At 36.0% G+C, this 16,531-nt stretch overlaps 1 protein-coding gene across 4 annotated transcripts in view; it reads left to right on the top strand.

The window, feature by feature from the left end:
• The window catches only part of EPB41L3 (erythrocyte membrane protein band 4.1 like 3), a 208,975-nt gene that overhangs the window by 36,903 nt on the left and 155,541 nt on the right, over nt 1–16,531 (top strand). Inside the window, exon 1 of one of the 4 annotated variants that reach the window (XM_016120915.2) lies at nt 5,681–8,326. The exons of the other annotated variants lie outside the window; for them this stretch is intronic. Within the exon in view, the coding sequence (XP_015976401.2) occupies nt 8,272–8,326 (55 nt within the window). The 5' untranslated portion in view covers nt 5,681–8,271. Of the gene's footprint in view, nt 1–5,680; nt 8,327–16,531 lie in introns of those variants that run through there. 4 annotated transcript variants of the gene reach the window in all.

Consider the following 16,531-nt stretch of genomic DNA (forward strand, 5'->3'; position numbering starts at 1 on the left):
AGGGAAGGAAGGAAGACTATGGCTGTCCATGGTCTGCGCTGCTAGTGTGTTTTCTCCAAGATGGTCTTTTTCAAACATTAAGACTCACTGCTTCTCCCTGATTACTTCTGTTTCCTCAGAGTTGCATATCATTCTCCTTGCTAGTTGATTTATGATAGGGATTATGACATGTAGGTTAAATATCATTTCAAGGATGTATATTGAAATCTATTTTAATGGATTCTAAAATATAAGAAGCCAAAATAGGTAATGTATTCATATTTACTCTGACAATTTTAACAAGTTAATGTCTTACTCCTGCTTCTTATGCAAGTAGAGGGCTAAAGAATTGTGAGGGTTCTGAATAGATTTAAAAATGAGGACTGCAGTAACCTGGCATGCCAAGGTTTGAAACACCAGCTCTGTTCTTCCAACGCCTCTCTGTAAATGCATCATGTTGGCTGGCATCACAGAGCGCACTAAATAACCAAGCTCCCAAATTATCTTTGAAAACAACTTAAATTTCCATTCATAAGATCCTATTTATCTTAAAGAATACCACGCACGCAAAAAACACAATGCAATACAATTCATCGATATTTTAAAAATATTTAGACTACTTATTCCCCACATATGATCCTCAAATCTTTCAGTTTCTCAATTACATTGCACTATATTGCACTCAATCATGATTTGGCTTGATCAAATAAATGACTTTTTAAAAATGACACATGCCAAAATACATAATTTTGCTCTTCATTTGTAAGTATATCCATTATCAATTTCCTGAATCCTATTGCAGGAAACAGGAGGCATATTCAGCCGTGAATTCTGAAGAATGTAATGCAGAGAATTTTACAGAAGCCAATAAGGGGTATTGAGGACCAGAATGGTGGAAAGCCATCACTACCCATAGGCTGAAATGGTGAGGGGAGAAAACAGTGTTAACAGAGCCCACTGCCAGCTGACATTAGATGGAGGGAGACAATTTAACAAGAACCATCCTTGGAGACAGATGCAGCCACTGGCAGACATGTGGCACCTAAGCAAGAAGGAAGTTTAGGGAAAATAATCTAGCCTCCCTCTCCTCTACATCTCCTGTCCTAATGGCCAAAGCCAGCCCAAGTCAGAGGGTCAGGCAGCCTAAATTATGTGGTTCATGGGGGTAGACCCTCCCTCCAACTCCCTTATCCTGAGCAGAGCAACATAGAAAAAGGATCTGGGTCCTTAACAGAGAATAATAAGCATGATAGAATTTTGAGATTCCCTTTGAAGGAATCTATGTTAGTAAATACATTTAGAAGAGCAATATATAATATAATCATTTGTCTTTTATTTTTATCTTATTTGTTGAATCATTTATCTTTTAAATAGATTCATACTTGCATTACTTGTTTTAAAGATACATTTTAAAGATCTTTCTATATTATTTGAGTACATAGAGAGAGGATCACACATTGGTGATGGTTTCACCCCACCTAACACACAGCATCCACTTTTTTGTAACTTTCAATGGTAGACTCCAATCAGGCAAAATTATAAGGACTCAAAAGGAACAAAAACTAAAACAAATCCACTGCACCTAGCATGTTTATTTATTTTTCCCTTTCTTTTAAATTTCAGTTTTTGAGTCTTCTTTCTTGAAAAATATCACACGACTCCTAAAGGGATAAAAGGATCATTCTATTATTTTGGGGAAAACTGTACCCTACTCTACACAAGACAGCCATTGACTAGTACAGTGAGAGTCACAGTCCTACAGTCCAATTTTCTGACTCATCGTCTCATGCTAGACTTAGCATTATATTCATTTTTTAATTTGAGTCAGCCCTGTCTTTGAAGCTGTGTGTCTTTGGTTTTAATTTGCTACAGATTTTCACTTTGAAGTAAATGAAATACTTTGATATTTTGAGAAGTCTCACTGTGATTGGTGGTTACAAGTTATTTTCATATATTTATGGATTAGAGTGGTGAAATTCTCACCTTTATGATAGGAAGAAGTATAAAATATTACTCAGAGAAGGTAACTAATATTTATTGAACACTTATTTTGTGCCATAATATTTTTATCTTCCTCTTTGTTTTTTATACTTCATTTTATAAGAAGTTTGGAATAACTTTTGTTAACAGGTAACAGTCCTTAAAAGAGCTATATGCTGTAGGTGCTATTAATTTCACTTTACAGATGAGGAAAAGGCCCAGAGAGCCTAAGTCATTTTGTAAAACTATAAACGAACCAAATATTTAACCTTGATGTCTTCACTAAGCTCGCCAAAAATTAGTTGATCTTCTAATGTTACACTCAATATCATGACAACAACAAAATACACAGAGTACCACATATTGAATGCTTTCAGATTACACCTGTCAAATGGGATGACATTCTGAAATTCTAATCTGCCACTGATCAGCAGTCCCCAACATTTTTGGCACCGGGGACCAGTGATCCTATGAGAATCTAATGTCTGATGATCTGAGGTGGAGCTGAGAGGGTGATGTCAGTGCTGGGGAGTGACTATGAATACAGACGAAACTTCTCTCACTTGCCCTCCACCCACCTCCTGCTGTGTGGCCCAGTTCCTGTCAGGCCATGGACCTGTACTGGCCCGCAGCCCCGGGGTTGGAGACCCTCGTCCTAGATGAGCCTTAGAGACTGAATCAAGGAAATAAAGTGCCAGCTATTTGCCAGTTTTTGCCATACCCTTATCTCCAGTGGCATTATGGATAGAGAGCCTGTATAAAAAAGGCAATGGTCCAGGTCAGAAACATGTTGGAAAAGCATTTAAGAATTATTTTCTAGAACCACATCCCTTAAAAGAATTAATCTGAAATTTCCAAAGGTATTTATCAGCTGAAAAAAAATACCACAGCTCTTCAGTTCTCAGACACTATATGATCACTCCATCAATTTAATAACAGCTTTTCAGGGAGAAAACACTATCGATTAGATCTATGAATCAGTTTCACATCTTGTTCGGAAATATTAGAATGTTAGTTGAAAATTATATTGGAAATGAGGAAATAAAGAGTTGCTTGTGACATAATTTTCTTGAAGTAAACTTTTTTGTAGTCAGCTGTGTCCAGGTAGTGTCGAAAAATGAAAAGGAAGGGAAGTGCCTGTTAATTTTTTTAAATTAATTAATTATTTTTTTATGGTGACATTGGTTAACAAAATCCAGTAAGTTACATTTTAACAGTAAGGCAGATATATATATATATATCTATATACACACACACACACACACACACACACACACACATATATATAAAATAAATATGTGTGTGTGTGTATATATATATATATATATATATATATATATATATATTTAATTGTGTGTTCACCTCCCATAGTTAGATTTCTTTCTGTCATCACATATTTGACCCCTTTTATCCCATCTACTTCCCCCTTCCCCCTCCCTCCTACCCTCTGGTAACCACTAGTCTATTACCTGTTGATTTTTTATTGTGCTGCTCTTATGACCTGTTGAGACTGTTATTCAGGTAAATGGGTCATGACCAGGGGCAGTGGACTCTCCTGAGGTGGTTAAGCAGACCAGGATTAAAATTATGACTCTGCCATGACATCTTCTGAGTTTATCCAGCCTTCATTAATATAGTGGATAGATGAAGGCCTACCTTGTGAGGCTGGAGGAAGTTTAGATGAACTAACATGTGTGACGTACCTTGCCTGGCACGTGATTGGAACTGTGGCTGTGTATTCTCTACAATGGATGTATTACCTGCCACCCTGCCTGAGCGTTAAACAGTATACTAAAAAGAGTCAGAAAATATTTCCCTGCCATGTCTCCCTACCCAAATCTCAGAAATTCCAGAATCCTCTCCAGATTTTCCCTTCTCTGTTCACCAGCTTTTTTCTGGAGTAGGTAGGAGGTGTCTCTGGCACAGTGCTCTCAGTTACCCAATGATATCTCTGCCCCCTTCCTGCCTGCTGCTCTGCTCCTCTTCCTGGGGGAGGCCAGTGACTTCTCGGGGCCCCTTTACTGGCCATGCTGAAACTCCACCGTCAGTGCTGCCAGTCTCCTGCTCCTCAGGGCCCCTGGGAAATGCTTTTTGTTTGCATTTACACTTTCATGACGGCTCCTATAATTCCATGGGACATTAATGGCTTTACGAAGTTAAAATATTTAAAGTTAAAATATTTAAACTACCATGTAGGTCCTATTTCCAGCTCAGTCCCAAATTGTTTGTGTAGGATCAGTAATCCACTTAACTAAGTCTGGGCTCAGTTTCTTCCTTCATAAAATAAGAGCTGGAAGAGCTCATTCCTTTGGTCCTTCTAGCACTAACATTCTGTGTGTTAAAACCATCTGGCCATTGTAAAAAACACCAAGTTGCAGTTGTCGTATTTAGAAAACATTAGCTTTAGAATATACTTAAACATATACTGTTTAGCATTTTAAAAGTAAGCATCTGTTTAATGTTGGGAGAAATTACATTGTAGGTTCCAGATGTGATTTTGTTTCTGTGGAGATATGTATTTAAATTACAGATATCTGATCAGCCTTGAGGCAGCTGCCAAAATTTCTGTCTTCCCCCACCCTGTTTTCTTGTACCTGTTTTCAACTCTGTGGGATGAAGATATTGTGAAGTTGTTCCAGCAATGTTGGGCTTCTCTGTCTCCTCTGTATTTGGCAATTTTTCTAGCCGATTTCACATTGCAGCCTCCACTGCATTTCCTCTCTGATGTGTGAACAACGTTTAGGGGCCAAGGAGCCCCACTGCCTTAGGGATTTGATCTGATGCCAACCCTGACAGTCTTTGGACTTGAAATCACTGTGGGGCTTTCAACAGAGACATCATAAAGTGAAATTTTCCAGTTTGATGTAAAACTCAACATTCCAAATCTTTATTCTCTTTTTCTTTTCCTTTTCTGCTTTTCATATGAAAGCCATAGGTGAAACCACAACTTAGTCTTGTAAAAAGTTAAATTTTTGTGATTCGAAAACTCGAATGACTTTCGGTGGAATGTTACAGAGCTAAATCATGGAGTGCATGTGTCAGTGGGGGAAAGTGGGCGCCATTCACTTTCTCTGCTAGCATTAAGTATATCTGGCTCTCACATATTTTAGAGAGTCAATGTTTGCAAAGGTTTTTTTGTTTTGTTTTGTTTTTGCATTTCTATATCTTATACTCATCTCACTTATTTACATCAATAGAAGTGTCTAGCCTCTTTAAATCCAGTTGGAGAGAATATTCTTCTAACTGTAGTAATAGGAGAATCTCATATTTAGACACTGTAAGGGTAAACTTCCCAAACTAAAAAGATTTAAAAATAAGATATTGAAAACCAAATGCAGGAAAACTAGATCCTCTGTAAGTAATGATAATAGTGAGTCTTATTTAGTTAATGAATTAAGCAATACTGGAAAGGCTATGTGACATTTTATGTGTTTGTGTTTCTCTGTACATATATGTACATGGGTATGTATCCATCCATATGTGGGTATGGGTGTGTCTATACACATGTATGTGTCTATACACATGTATCTGGTATAACGTAAGTGTTCACGAGTATGTATCTATTGTTATGAGCGTTTCTATACATATGTGTCTATACTTGTGTATGTGAATATGTATGTCTGAATACAGATTGTATATAAGTGTGTACTGTATGTGTGTATGTGTATCTATACATATATGTGTCCATACATGCATGTATGAGCATATCTACATACATGTGTGCATCTATACATATGAGTATATATCTATGTATATCTATCCATGTATATTCATGTATGGGTGTTCGTATCTATGCATATGTGTATATTTGTATATTTATGTAAATATATAGCTTAGCTGTTAAAAACAGATAGTGGAACAAGGGAAAGCTGACTTTAAAACTCTTCCATCATAATTGTGTGACCTAGGAAAATTTCTTAACCTCTTTTTCTTTCAATCATTTCATCTTTAAATTGGAAATAACTCATACCTCAGAGATTGTAGTGAGGGCCATGTAAAAAGAAATTGGAAGCGCTCTGGCTTCTAAGCAACTACAAGTGTTAGTCGTTCTGATCCTCACCTTTGCCATCATTGCCAGTCCTGGCATCCAGAGGAGACTGAAACTGCAAGAGTGAGACAGTCCCCTCCAGTGACATAGGCCGTATGTGGTATTTCCAGGACTCTGGCCTAGGCGAGTCTGTGTATTGCCCAGAATTATCTGTTAGACTGTAATAATTTTTCTCCCTTTCTATACTATTTAGAGAAATAAGTTGATCAATTCAAGTTTTGACCCATAGACAAGGTCACTCCCTAGTCGTGGGTGAATGGGAATAAGTTGCACTATTTTTGCATGTCTCTGAGAACAGAGGCCCCTGCCCTTGTGGCAATATGGGGTTCGGTGCGATGGATCTGATTTTGAGCCTTAATTTGTAACTATATGATCTGGGCCCAGTTTTTTTGTTTTTTGTCTTTTTTAATTTGCTGGGGTTTTTTTCTTGCTTCTTTGTGTGGTTTCAGGATCTCATACATATAAAATTCGACTACTAATAACCTTTGTTTAATGATACACTCTCATCAGTGTTACTCTTTATTTACTTATCTGATTATTAGTTAGACATTTTAAATAATACAGTAAGCACCTAAGAGAATACCTCCCGAACTAAAGCTAGCATTTGGACCGTAACCTTGATCTAAACATCGGGCTGTCCTCGCATTTTATCCTGTCTCCACCTTCAGTGACCTCATCCTGTTTGTTATTTCTTTACATCCCTTTATGTGCAATCTTATTACAAGTACTCTGAAAAGCACATTTTTCATTATAATTGTTTTTAACTTTCTAAAAAGGACATAATGTTGCACGTAATCCTTTGAGACTGATTTTTTTATTGGGAAAATTCATCTATATTGTGATATGCTATACTACATTTGTCTTGTTCTATTCTTTAATGTTCTAAAATGTAAAACACACTATAGTTTATTTATACATTCTCTTGTTAATGGGCATTTGTGTGTTTTCAGTATTTTACTGTTATAAAGAGAGCTGTTTTGGCCTGGTTGAACGTAACTTATTGTGTACATGCGCGAGAATTCACTTGAGCAGGAATAGAATTGCTGAATTGTAGGATGTATGAATGTTCAACTTTAGGAGGTAATACCAAATTGTTTTGAAAAGTTTGTTGCCTCAATTTTTGCTCTCCTTGAAATATGGATCCACAGTTTTTTAACACTTAGAATTGTTAGATTTTTTTTTTTTTTTTTTGCTAATTAAGTGGGTGTAGAATGATTATCTCATTGGGGTTTTAATTTACATTTCTCTGACTACTAATGATACACCTCTCTTCCCGTGTATATTGGCATTATGTGTTTGTTATGCCATGAAATGTATATTCATGTCTTTTGATCACTTTTCTATTGGGTTGTTTATTATTTTCTTATTGGTTGCTGGCAGATGTTAGACATATTACTTGATCATGTTAAGATCATTTCTCTGTAAAAACAGGAATGATAAGATGATGTTCATAGAGTCGACATTAGGATAAATAAATGTTTACATATAACACTGTAAACACTGGCATATAGCATAATAGGCAATCAAAAAATGTTGGTTCTTACTCTCTATTGACAGCATAGACCCTACTCCCTCTGGAGCTTCCGTTTGGTGGACTGGCTTTGTCGAAATTTGCCCCATTTGTTTAATGGAGAATCTCTGCTTATTGGTATAGCCAGTGTGGCCCTACTAATATTGTTGCAATTTAGAGATTAAAGCAAGTTAAGTGAACTCAGACTCCCTTGGAGGAAATACGAGAAAAGAAAATGGAAGGGAAGAGCTTCGATGGAATCCTGGCAAAATGAGGGGGGAAAAAAATCAATATAATTATGACATTGATCTCAATAGCCCTGTCTGTAGACATTTGAAGTGTGTATTAATATGGCAATTGGGAAAACTAAGGATTTAAAAAATATCCATATACATTCTTAAACTGAAAATTCAGTATCCATTTCTAATACCTACGACACTTTCGGCTTTCTGTGTGCCTGTGCTGGAAGCTACTGCCACAGTGCTTGTGAGTGCTGCACAGTCATGCAGGGAAGATACCCTAGGAACTAGAAGAAATATCAGGAGACGATTCTGAAGGACACCATAAAATGCTGTGCAGTTATTGCTTCCTGTTCCTGGCTTGTTTTTGAGTACACGAGAAGAGTATCTGGATATTTAGTAAAACAATTGCTTTTACCATCCTGGATCTTTCTGTGTTTCCTTGAGAATATTCCTGGAGGAATGGGAGCCGGAGAGTAAGTGCTACAGTAACTTTGAAATTGCTGCACTGCAGCATGCCGTCTTTCATCTGTCTCTATCTGTGTTCAAAGTCCCTCTTAGGATTTGGAGGTAAACTTTTTGTATTCTTAACATTAATGTATACTTATGAGAAGAGACCATTTTTAGTGATTATAACTTTGAATTTAACAAATAGTAAAAGCAAGTCCACATGTAAATCCAACCAGGGAAATGTAGGAATTATTCTTTAATGCATGATGCCTCTGAAAATGTTCATTTATGCTATGCTAATTGTTCTCTAGTTTTTCTCTGGTTTGAAAACTCTGCTTTTTTTAGTAGAAAAATCTGGAATTGAGAGCAGATGGAGTTTAACTACAATGTCATCTCACCTTTTCCTTTGTCCTTAGTACATGCCGATTCATCAGAAATTTTTTGCTTTAAGGACACATGCTTAAAAAGTTTAGAAACAGCTTTTAGTTGTGATGGCAGCTTCAAATTTAAGAAATAAACAGAAAAGTTTGAATGCTCTCCAAAGACAAAAGTGCCATGTATTTATGCTTAGGCTTTGCAATTCACAAATTATAATTTGTTTTCCTATGTGCCAAGAATCGCACAGAAGAATAATGAAATATAATTTAAATTTATTTTATAAGTAATTGTACAAACAACTGCATTAAAGCATAGATGATACCAAATCTCAAAGAGGTGGAGCTGCTCGTAAACCAGGCCTACGAATGTATTTTAAGCTGGAGAGTCTTATGTAGGGATCCCTCAGTGGCTTTTGTAGACCTTGTATTGATCGTTGGGAAAATGAATTTCAATAGTAATTGATATTAGCACTGTAGCAGTGAACTCAGAGGACTTTCAGTGGTCTCTTCTCTTCTTGGAACCTTCTGATCTTGAAAAACTATTTTTAGCAAAGAGGGTTCTTAATGTTTCAGAAGAAGCTGTTTCCTATTTATGTCACCTCCCTAAGTCCTCAGGGACATGGGGCTCTCTGGCTGAATGAAAATCCAACCTCTTTCCTGCCAACTACTAGGTTGCTCATTTCTCTTAATTCTTTTCTGACAGTAACTTTCAAAAATAATACGATTATCTGGGAGATTACGGTGTGATATTTTGAGTATTCTTCCTATCTTTATAGCTTATTATATTTTCCTTTAAATAATTCTGAAACATTTCTTACATTTTTTTCAGTGAATCCAGAAATTTTTGCAGAACAAAAATGATTTTCTATAATGGATGTTACAGAGAAAATAGGCAGAGCTTTCTTGCTTTACAATAAACTTTGATAGAATGTAACTTTTAGTTGCAAATCAGTAAGAAATTATTTGTACAGAAAACCCAAATTTTGCACCTGGATATTATTTGTACCTGTAGTTTTATTTACATTTTATGTGTAAGGATAAAAAGACTTAAGGAGATTGTGAATTACTCAGAATTAAACAGGAAATAGCAGAAGAGAAGGAATGAAGAACAGAAACCAAGTCTCTTCATTCCAGGCTGAGAACTTGCCCCTATAAAATCCACTGCCCCCATGGTGGTCTAATCGAAGTAGTGGGCACGCACTGGAATTCAGTGAAAACCCCTGGAAAATGGTAAGGGCAGGTTATGAAAGGCTTTACAGGTTGAACAGGAGGGGCTAGAAATGAAAGAGCCATGAGTTGTGTTGGGGGCCCCAGAATCGGTGGTTTGCTAAGAGGGCTCATGGGATTCAGCATAGTAATATTCATAGCTATGATTAATTACAGTGACATGATACCAAGCAAAATCAGCAAAGGGAAAAGGCACGTGGGTCGAGGTCTTGGGGAAACCAGCCACAGGCTTCCGTGGATCCATTCCCAGTGTAGTCACACAGGATTGCTTAATTCTACCAACAACAAACTGTGGCAGCACATGTAACATGTTGTCTACCTGAGAAGCTCATTAGACTTAGTGCCCAGGAGTTTTACTGGGGCTGGCCACACAGACATCCTCTGCCTCATATCAAAATTCCAGACTCCCAAAAAGAAAGCAGATGTTCGGCATGAACGACATTGTTGGTACAAGTTTGGGCACCGTGAGCCACCATTATTGGTTGGTGGGAACTCTCCCGAAATCCAGGTTTCCAGATGGGAACCAAGGACCAGCTTGGCAAGAAGGACTTTTTAAGGATGGTGTCTCGAGCCTGCTAGGGTAAATAACTCTTTTCTGCACGGGAGCTGCTGTAGGTTATGTATGGAACAGCTACAGTGACATCGAAAACAGTGGTTTAAAAGATTTCGGCAGAGTGCAGTGGAGTACGGAGTGGAATAGTGTTAAGAGACTAGAGGCAGGAGAAATGATCTAGCCCAAATCTCAGATATCAGAGTGGTAATAAAAAAAGAAGTGACATCTAAGAGGCAGTTGATAGGAAGAATAAAGAGGTTGGAGGTAAGGAATAAAGGGAGATGAAATACATAGCAGTGTTTTTGATGGTGGTGGGTTTTCGTTGTTATTTTTGGCAGAGTGGATTACTTAGGAAGAGCAGGTGCATGCGAAGGGCAAACATTCTAAATTGTTTATATTGACTCTGAGATGACAGAGGACTCACATTAGATTCATATTAGATTTTTTTTTTTTTTACCTTAAGTGAAATACATTCAAGGTATTGGTGGATTACATTTTTAAAAACTGATTCTAATATGAAGTTCATATCCATGGTACAATCTTGTGCCATGCTTAGAGAATTAAAATAAATTGCATAATGAAAGAATTAGTGTTGAGAGGGCATTTTGACTTTGTATTAGCTGTGAAGCACATACTGCAAACAGATATCATTTTAACATGAAAATATTATTATTGTCATTTAAAAGTACATATAGTAGCAATTTTTTTTAAAAGAACCTAGATTAGCTTTCTATTCCACTTTCCACTCACTGAAATTAGGTGATTCTTTACTTGACCTGTCTAACCTAGTATGATTTTTTAAAAACATAAGTGGCTCATTTTTTCTTATTTAAGTATTATATGAATAATAGTTATTATTATAAGAATTCCCTAGAGGTTTGTTTTCTACAAGGGAGGGGGGTCCTGATGGGTGATTATTTAGGAAAAAAAAACAAAACAGAGAAAGTGATGTCTACTAGTGTGGTGTGAAATATTGAGTGCCTGCTAGTCTTTGCACCAAACCAATGAAACGATATGTGTATATAGGCTTCTGAACATTCTCATATAAAATCTCTTTCTCATTGATTATGTTATCCAGTACTGGCACATTTTAGCTACTTTGGAGTATCTACGATTTATCTCTAACCACATCAGCTTCTGAGGGTCCAGTTATATTTCCTCACTATAGTTATTAAATTAAATATTCAAATCTTATTTATTGGCGATATATAACTGCTTTTGATAATAAATATCACCATCATAATTAGCTAAAGCAATGCAGCTTTTCTATATTGCTCATTTTTTTTTTTAATGAAGTTTATCTCTTACTTGGGGTAGAATATATAGTAACAAGTTTGGGATAATTTTTAGAATTGCATATGTGTAGAGGACAAATGATGATGTTGTGCTCATGCAGGAATATGAACAAACTACTTCATAAATATGTATGGTGAAGTTGACATTCTTATGTTACACAAATTGGATGTGTCAGGATTTTAAATGTCACCTTTGATTTAATGCAAGAAGTTCTTGACTGGCATTTTGTTGACTTCCCTTAGAAGTGACCCTGTAGCCAGAGAAATTTACTTTTAATTCTTTGCTGCCAAAGAGTGAGATTTCTATCCTTCACTCTTCTATGCCCTCCCAGCTCCTGTTATTCTGAACTCTTACCATCTCTGGATGTCAGGACACACAGTAGCAGTAAGTGGAGGGATGGCATGTAGTAGCCTTAATTTCACTTGGATCACGAAATAGAGAACTGAGAACAAGAATAAGAGGATTATCTTCTTTATCCTCCATGCAACTATTATGTGCGTTGTTAATTTTTTAAACTCATATTCTGCATTGCTCTAAAGCACATTTGAGGTAGGCACTCCAATTATTCAAATAGAATATATTATTGAGGAAATCAGGGTTAAAAGAATACACAGAAAGAAAAAAAGTAAAACCAAGACAAGTAGACGCATGCCTTAATGCCTGTGCAGTTGGTAGAGGTAGGTTGCAGACTTGACTGTTAGGTTCCTAGCAGTGAAAGTGAAGAAGATAATGTGATCAGTGACAAATTTGAAATTTCTGTGACATAAAAACCTAAGTTTTTCTAATTCCAAAACCTTAAAGGGTTTCTTCCATGGATGCTTTTAAAGAATAATGTAAAGGACAAGGACTTCACCAATACCCTGTAACAGACATAGCGAGACTCATGTGGGTATCGATTATGACCTCATCAACATGCTGCACAAGCCTGAGTAGAAGTAGGTCTAAAAGGTCCAATGAGTGTAAGTACACAGTTCTGTCTAAAAGTAAATTTAGGGGAACAAGTAGTCATCATATCCTTCAGGCAGTTATATTCATGAATATCTCTCTCCCAACTGGGATTTTGATAAGAATTATTCAACATAGAATCTTGGTTTATAATTTCTGCCTAAACTGGGAGTTTGGGATTGCCAAAGTATTTGGGAGTCAAAAGAGGAACGATGAAGTTAATTTTCTCTAAGGAAATTTAAGGACAGACCACCTAACTGATGGCTTCACTCAGAGATGAAATGAGGGAAGATCCACAAGCAGAGATTAAAATTCTAGAACCACTTCAAACTAACATAGAATATGATTCTAACTTAGGTTGCCTTACATTTAAACCTTTACTTTGGAAAAGTTAAAAATTTGTAGGAGTCATGGAACAAACCACATTGCATAGAAATGAGATGTCATTAAAGCATATTGTGTTATGCCCACTGGAAAAGAAGTCTTAAAATGCATCATGCTGAAATGCAATTAACTATCCATGAGCTGCAATTCCTTAGGGGCCTAGCATTTGGTACAGAACAGGCTGAAAAGAAATAAACCCCAGAGACGATGCTGAAATTTTGATTACATTCCTTCTCATTTCAGAGACAAGCAAACCTATAGAACATTTCACATTCCTGTCTCTAAAGAATAATATTTAATAAGCAAGCCAGTGTATTTGAAAATGGAATTTTATTCAACATTTAACTAATGGTTCAAAGTGAGGAAATTTAGAACCAATGTGTATTTCTGCTACTTCTTGGAATGCTTTCAAAATATGTTCAAAGCTGCTTTTCACATATGACTTCAAAATGCCAGTTCTTCACTTTAACCTTTAAAGTATACTAGTGTAATAGAGAAGTCCATTTTGAAGCAATGTACATAATTAAAATTCTCCAAGTATACTGGACCTATATTCAAAAAGAAAAAATGTTTCTAAAAACTTGGCATTTGAAAAGAAAAAAGTACAGACCATTCAATACAATGAAACCTATTTTATTTCAAGGATTACAAAGTTAGATGGAAAATGCTGATAAGGCTTGCTTTCCATAATGACTTTAGTCTGCTCCTTAACCTCTGACATCTCTTGCTACATCTCAGTTGCCAGGCAACAGCAGAGAAATAAAACCTGTGTGAGTAAAGAAATTTCCCTACATAAGAATGGCTTGTATTCTAGAAGCCGATGAGCCACTTATTTAGAATTTTAAATACATTTTTTTCATGTTAGAATGTGATAAATAGTAGTTCAGTGTCCAAGCCAGCCACTGTAAGCCTATTTAACTCACAATCCTCTCGAAGTATTGAAAAACAGCACCTTTGCTATCCAGATTGAATAATTTGATGATTCTCTTCTCCAAAATGCCAAATTGCAGGAAATGAGAAAAATGCCACTGCAAAAAAATAGATGTTACAAAGCCCTTGTATTAGTGCATGGTCTTCTTAGTCATAGAAACAGTTAGATGGAGCTATGGCACATGTCTTCTTGTTTTAAATATAATTTTAACACCTCGCTGTTTGATGTGAAGGATGAGGAAGGATGATATAAGGAGGCACACAGACAAAATTAAGAAGTGATTGCTGAAAACATGAAGGCAGAGGAGAATATAGAAAATTTTAGACAATTTAAAGCATATCTGTCTTGCCGTTTACAGTAGGGTAGTTAGTCCTGTCCACCACTCAACATCCTGCACTACGTCACACTTCCTCATAAAAAGTATAATAACCATCTCATAACCAACAAAATGATGCTCCTTTTAAAGACACATTAGCATGCATTTTAGAAACTTGAATCATAGGGAACACATAAAAGAAAATAGCATTGACTATAGAGGTTCAAGAGGTATGTCTTGAGCTCTAAGTAAAGTTTGTCCAACAAAAGTAACAAAAACCTGAGAGTTCTGAATAGCTAAACTTTACTACAAAAATACCACAATTTGTTTATTCCTATGATTTGTAGGATGTTGCTATGAGGAAATATATTATGAATTCTAACTAGGGATACCAGATAAACATCCTCCACTCAGAGGCATTAAAAGTTAACTATAGAGTTGTCTGTTCTTGGGAAATGTACAGAGAAAAGGAAGAAATTTTTTCACCTCTATATAAGGGAAATACATGTCTCTAGGTTAGTCATCGGGGAGGCTGTTATGAACTGTGTGGGAAAATGCATTTGCCTCTACAGAGGCCAAGAACGGGCTTCTCCCTCTCATCCCTACCTCTCATCCTTCAGGTAGGCTGTTCATGCACAACAAGTATATCCCTAATGTGAGGACTGCTTTAGATATTACATCTCAAAAACATTTTTTCATCTAATTGTGCATGAACCCTGCTGACTCCTAATTGCTGTTTTGGTCATGCACACAGCAGTGACGGTAATTCCAAATTAACAGGTATTAATATTACACTTTGTATTAACTTCATACAGTAGGTACCAATACTTGCTAAAAATATTTAGAGGCAACTGGCCCCCATCTAACTAAAATCAGCCTCTTTACCAAAGCAGAGACCGCTGTTATTTTGTTTCCTCATTTCTTACTTTAGATTGCCATTATTACTGAAGGACTAATTTTGAGTATTCTTATTCCAGAAAACTGAAAATTGTTCTAAAATACTATGTAGTCCTATTGAAAGGAAATGTTGCCCAATCAAATCTACAGATTATAATTGATACATTTTATAAAATTGTTTATGGAAATGTTCCTTAGGAGAGTCTATAACCAGCACTAAACTTAATCTTTACACAGTTCCTCAAGTTTTAATGACTGCAGGTCTTGGTTTTCCTTTATTAATTTTTCAGCTTGAGGTTCTTATATAATTCCTTAAGTTTAAAGCATGTTAGGACCATGCCAGGGCTCTTCAAAGGGTCTGATAAGAAGTGGTTATCACACAAGGACATATTCAATAACTATGTCTTATTTCGGAAATTCAGAGATCTGAAAGCATGAGCTTTAAAATATTTAACATGCTTCCTCCATTAGAGAATCTGGGAATGTTTTGAAAATAAAATGCTAGGAAAGTACCTTGGGGAAAGTTACTGCAACTTCTTCAGTCTCTCCTCCTGTTGACAAATAATCAGTAACACCCACAGATGTTTTGCATTTAATCAGGGCTTGAGTATACCCTGGGGGCCCCCTAGCAAATGCAGCAAATGTGGCTACACCTCTGGGAAATCTAGATCCATATATCACACTTAGTGTTTGAAAAACATTCTTTGATATATCAACAAAATCTTTGGTTTCTCTCATACCTGACTTTTTTTTTTTCTGTTTTAACCATCCAGAGGAATTTGTAGAAACCATATGGTGGAGAGAGAAGGGAAGCTCTTGGGTATGGAGCGGACGGTATTCCTCTGAAGACTAGTGAAGACTTTAGCTTATGTACCGCCTAAAAAATGTTTGAAAAACTATGTACCCATGAATATTTTTAAGTTCACATCTAAAATCCTTATTTTAAATTTAAATGGTTATACAGCATGTAACTTGAGATATTGGACATATATCATATTTTTTATAATCAAACAAGTGTATCACTCTTTTATATGTATTTTTAAGATACCATAGCAATGTGCTATCAGTCATAACTATTCACAAATACGGGAACAAAGTTTTCTTTTACAGATATTTTGCATCATTTCTTTTTCTCCTTAAATTTGTATTTCTATTCCACTGCCTCCACAGAATATTAACCTAATGTAATATTTTTATGCTTGAAAGTATTTTATTGATTATCTATCACAATTCTCTGCAACAAAATGGATATAGAAATTGAAATTTGAACTTCATTTTTCAGTTTATGTAACCATAACATCCAAGTTTGAAAAATATTTTCCACATTAACTGATCATTATAATTATCAGTAGACACTTAAACCTAACACAAAAATATATTGCAATGATAAGTAGCAAAC

Source organism: Rousettus aegyptiacus, unplaced genomic scaffold, assembly GCF_014176215.1.
Source record: "Rousettus aegyptiacus isolate mRouAeg1 unplaced genomic scaffold, mRouAeg1.p scaffold_m13_p_12, whole genome shotgun sequence".
NCBI classification, from domain to species: Eukaryota; Metazoa; Chordata; class Mammalia; order Chiroptera; family Pteropodidae; genus Rousettus; species Rousettus aegyptiacus.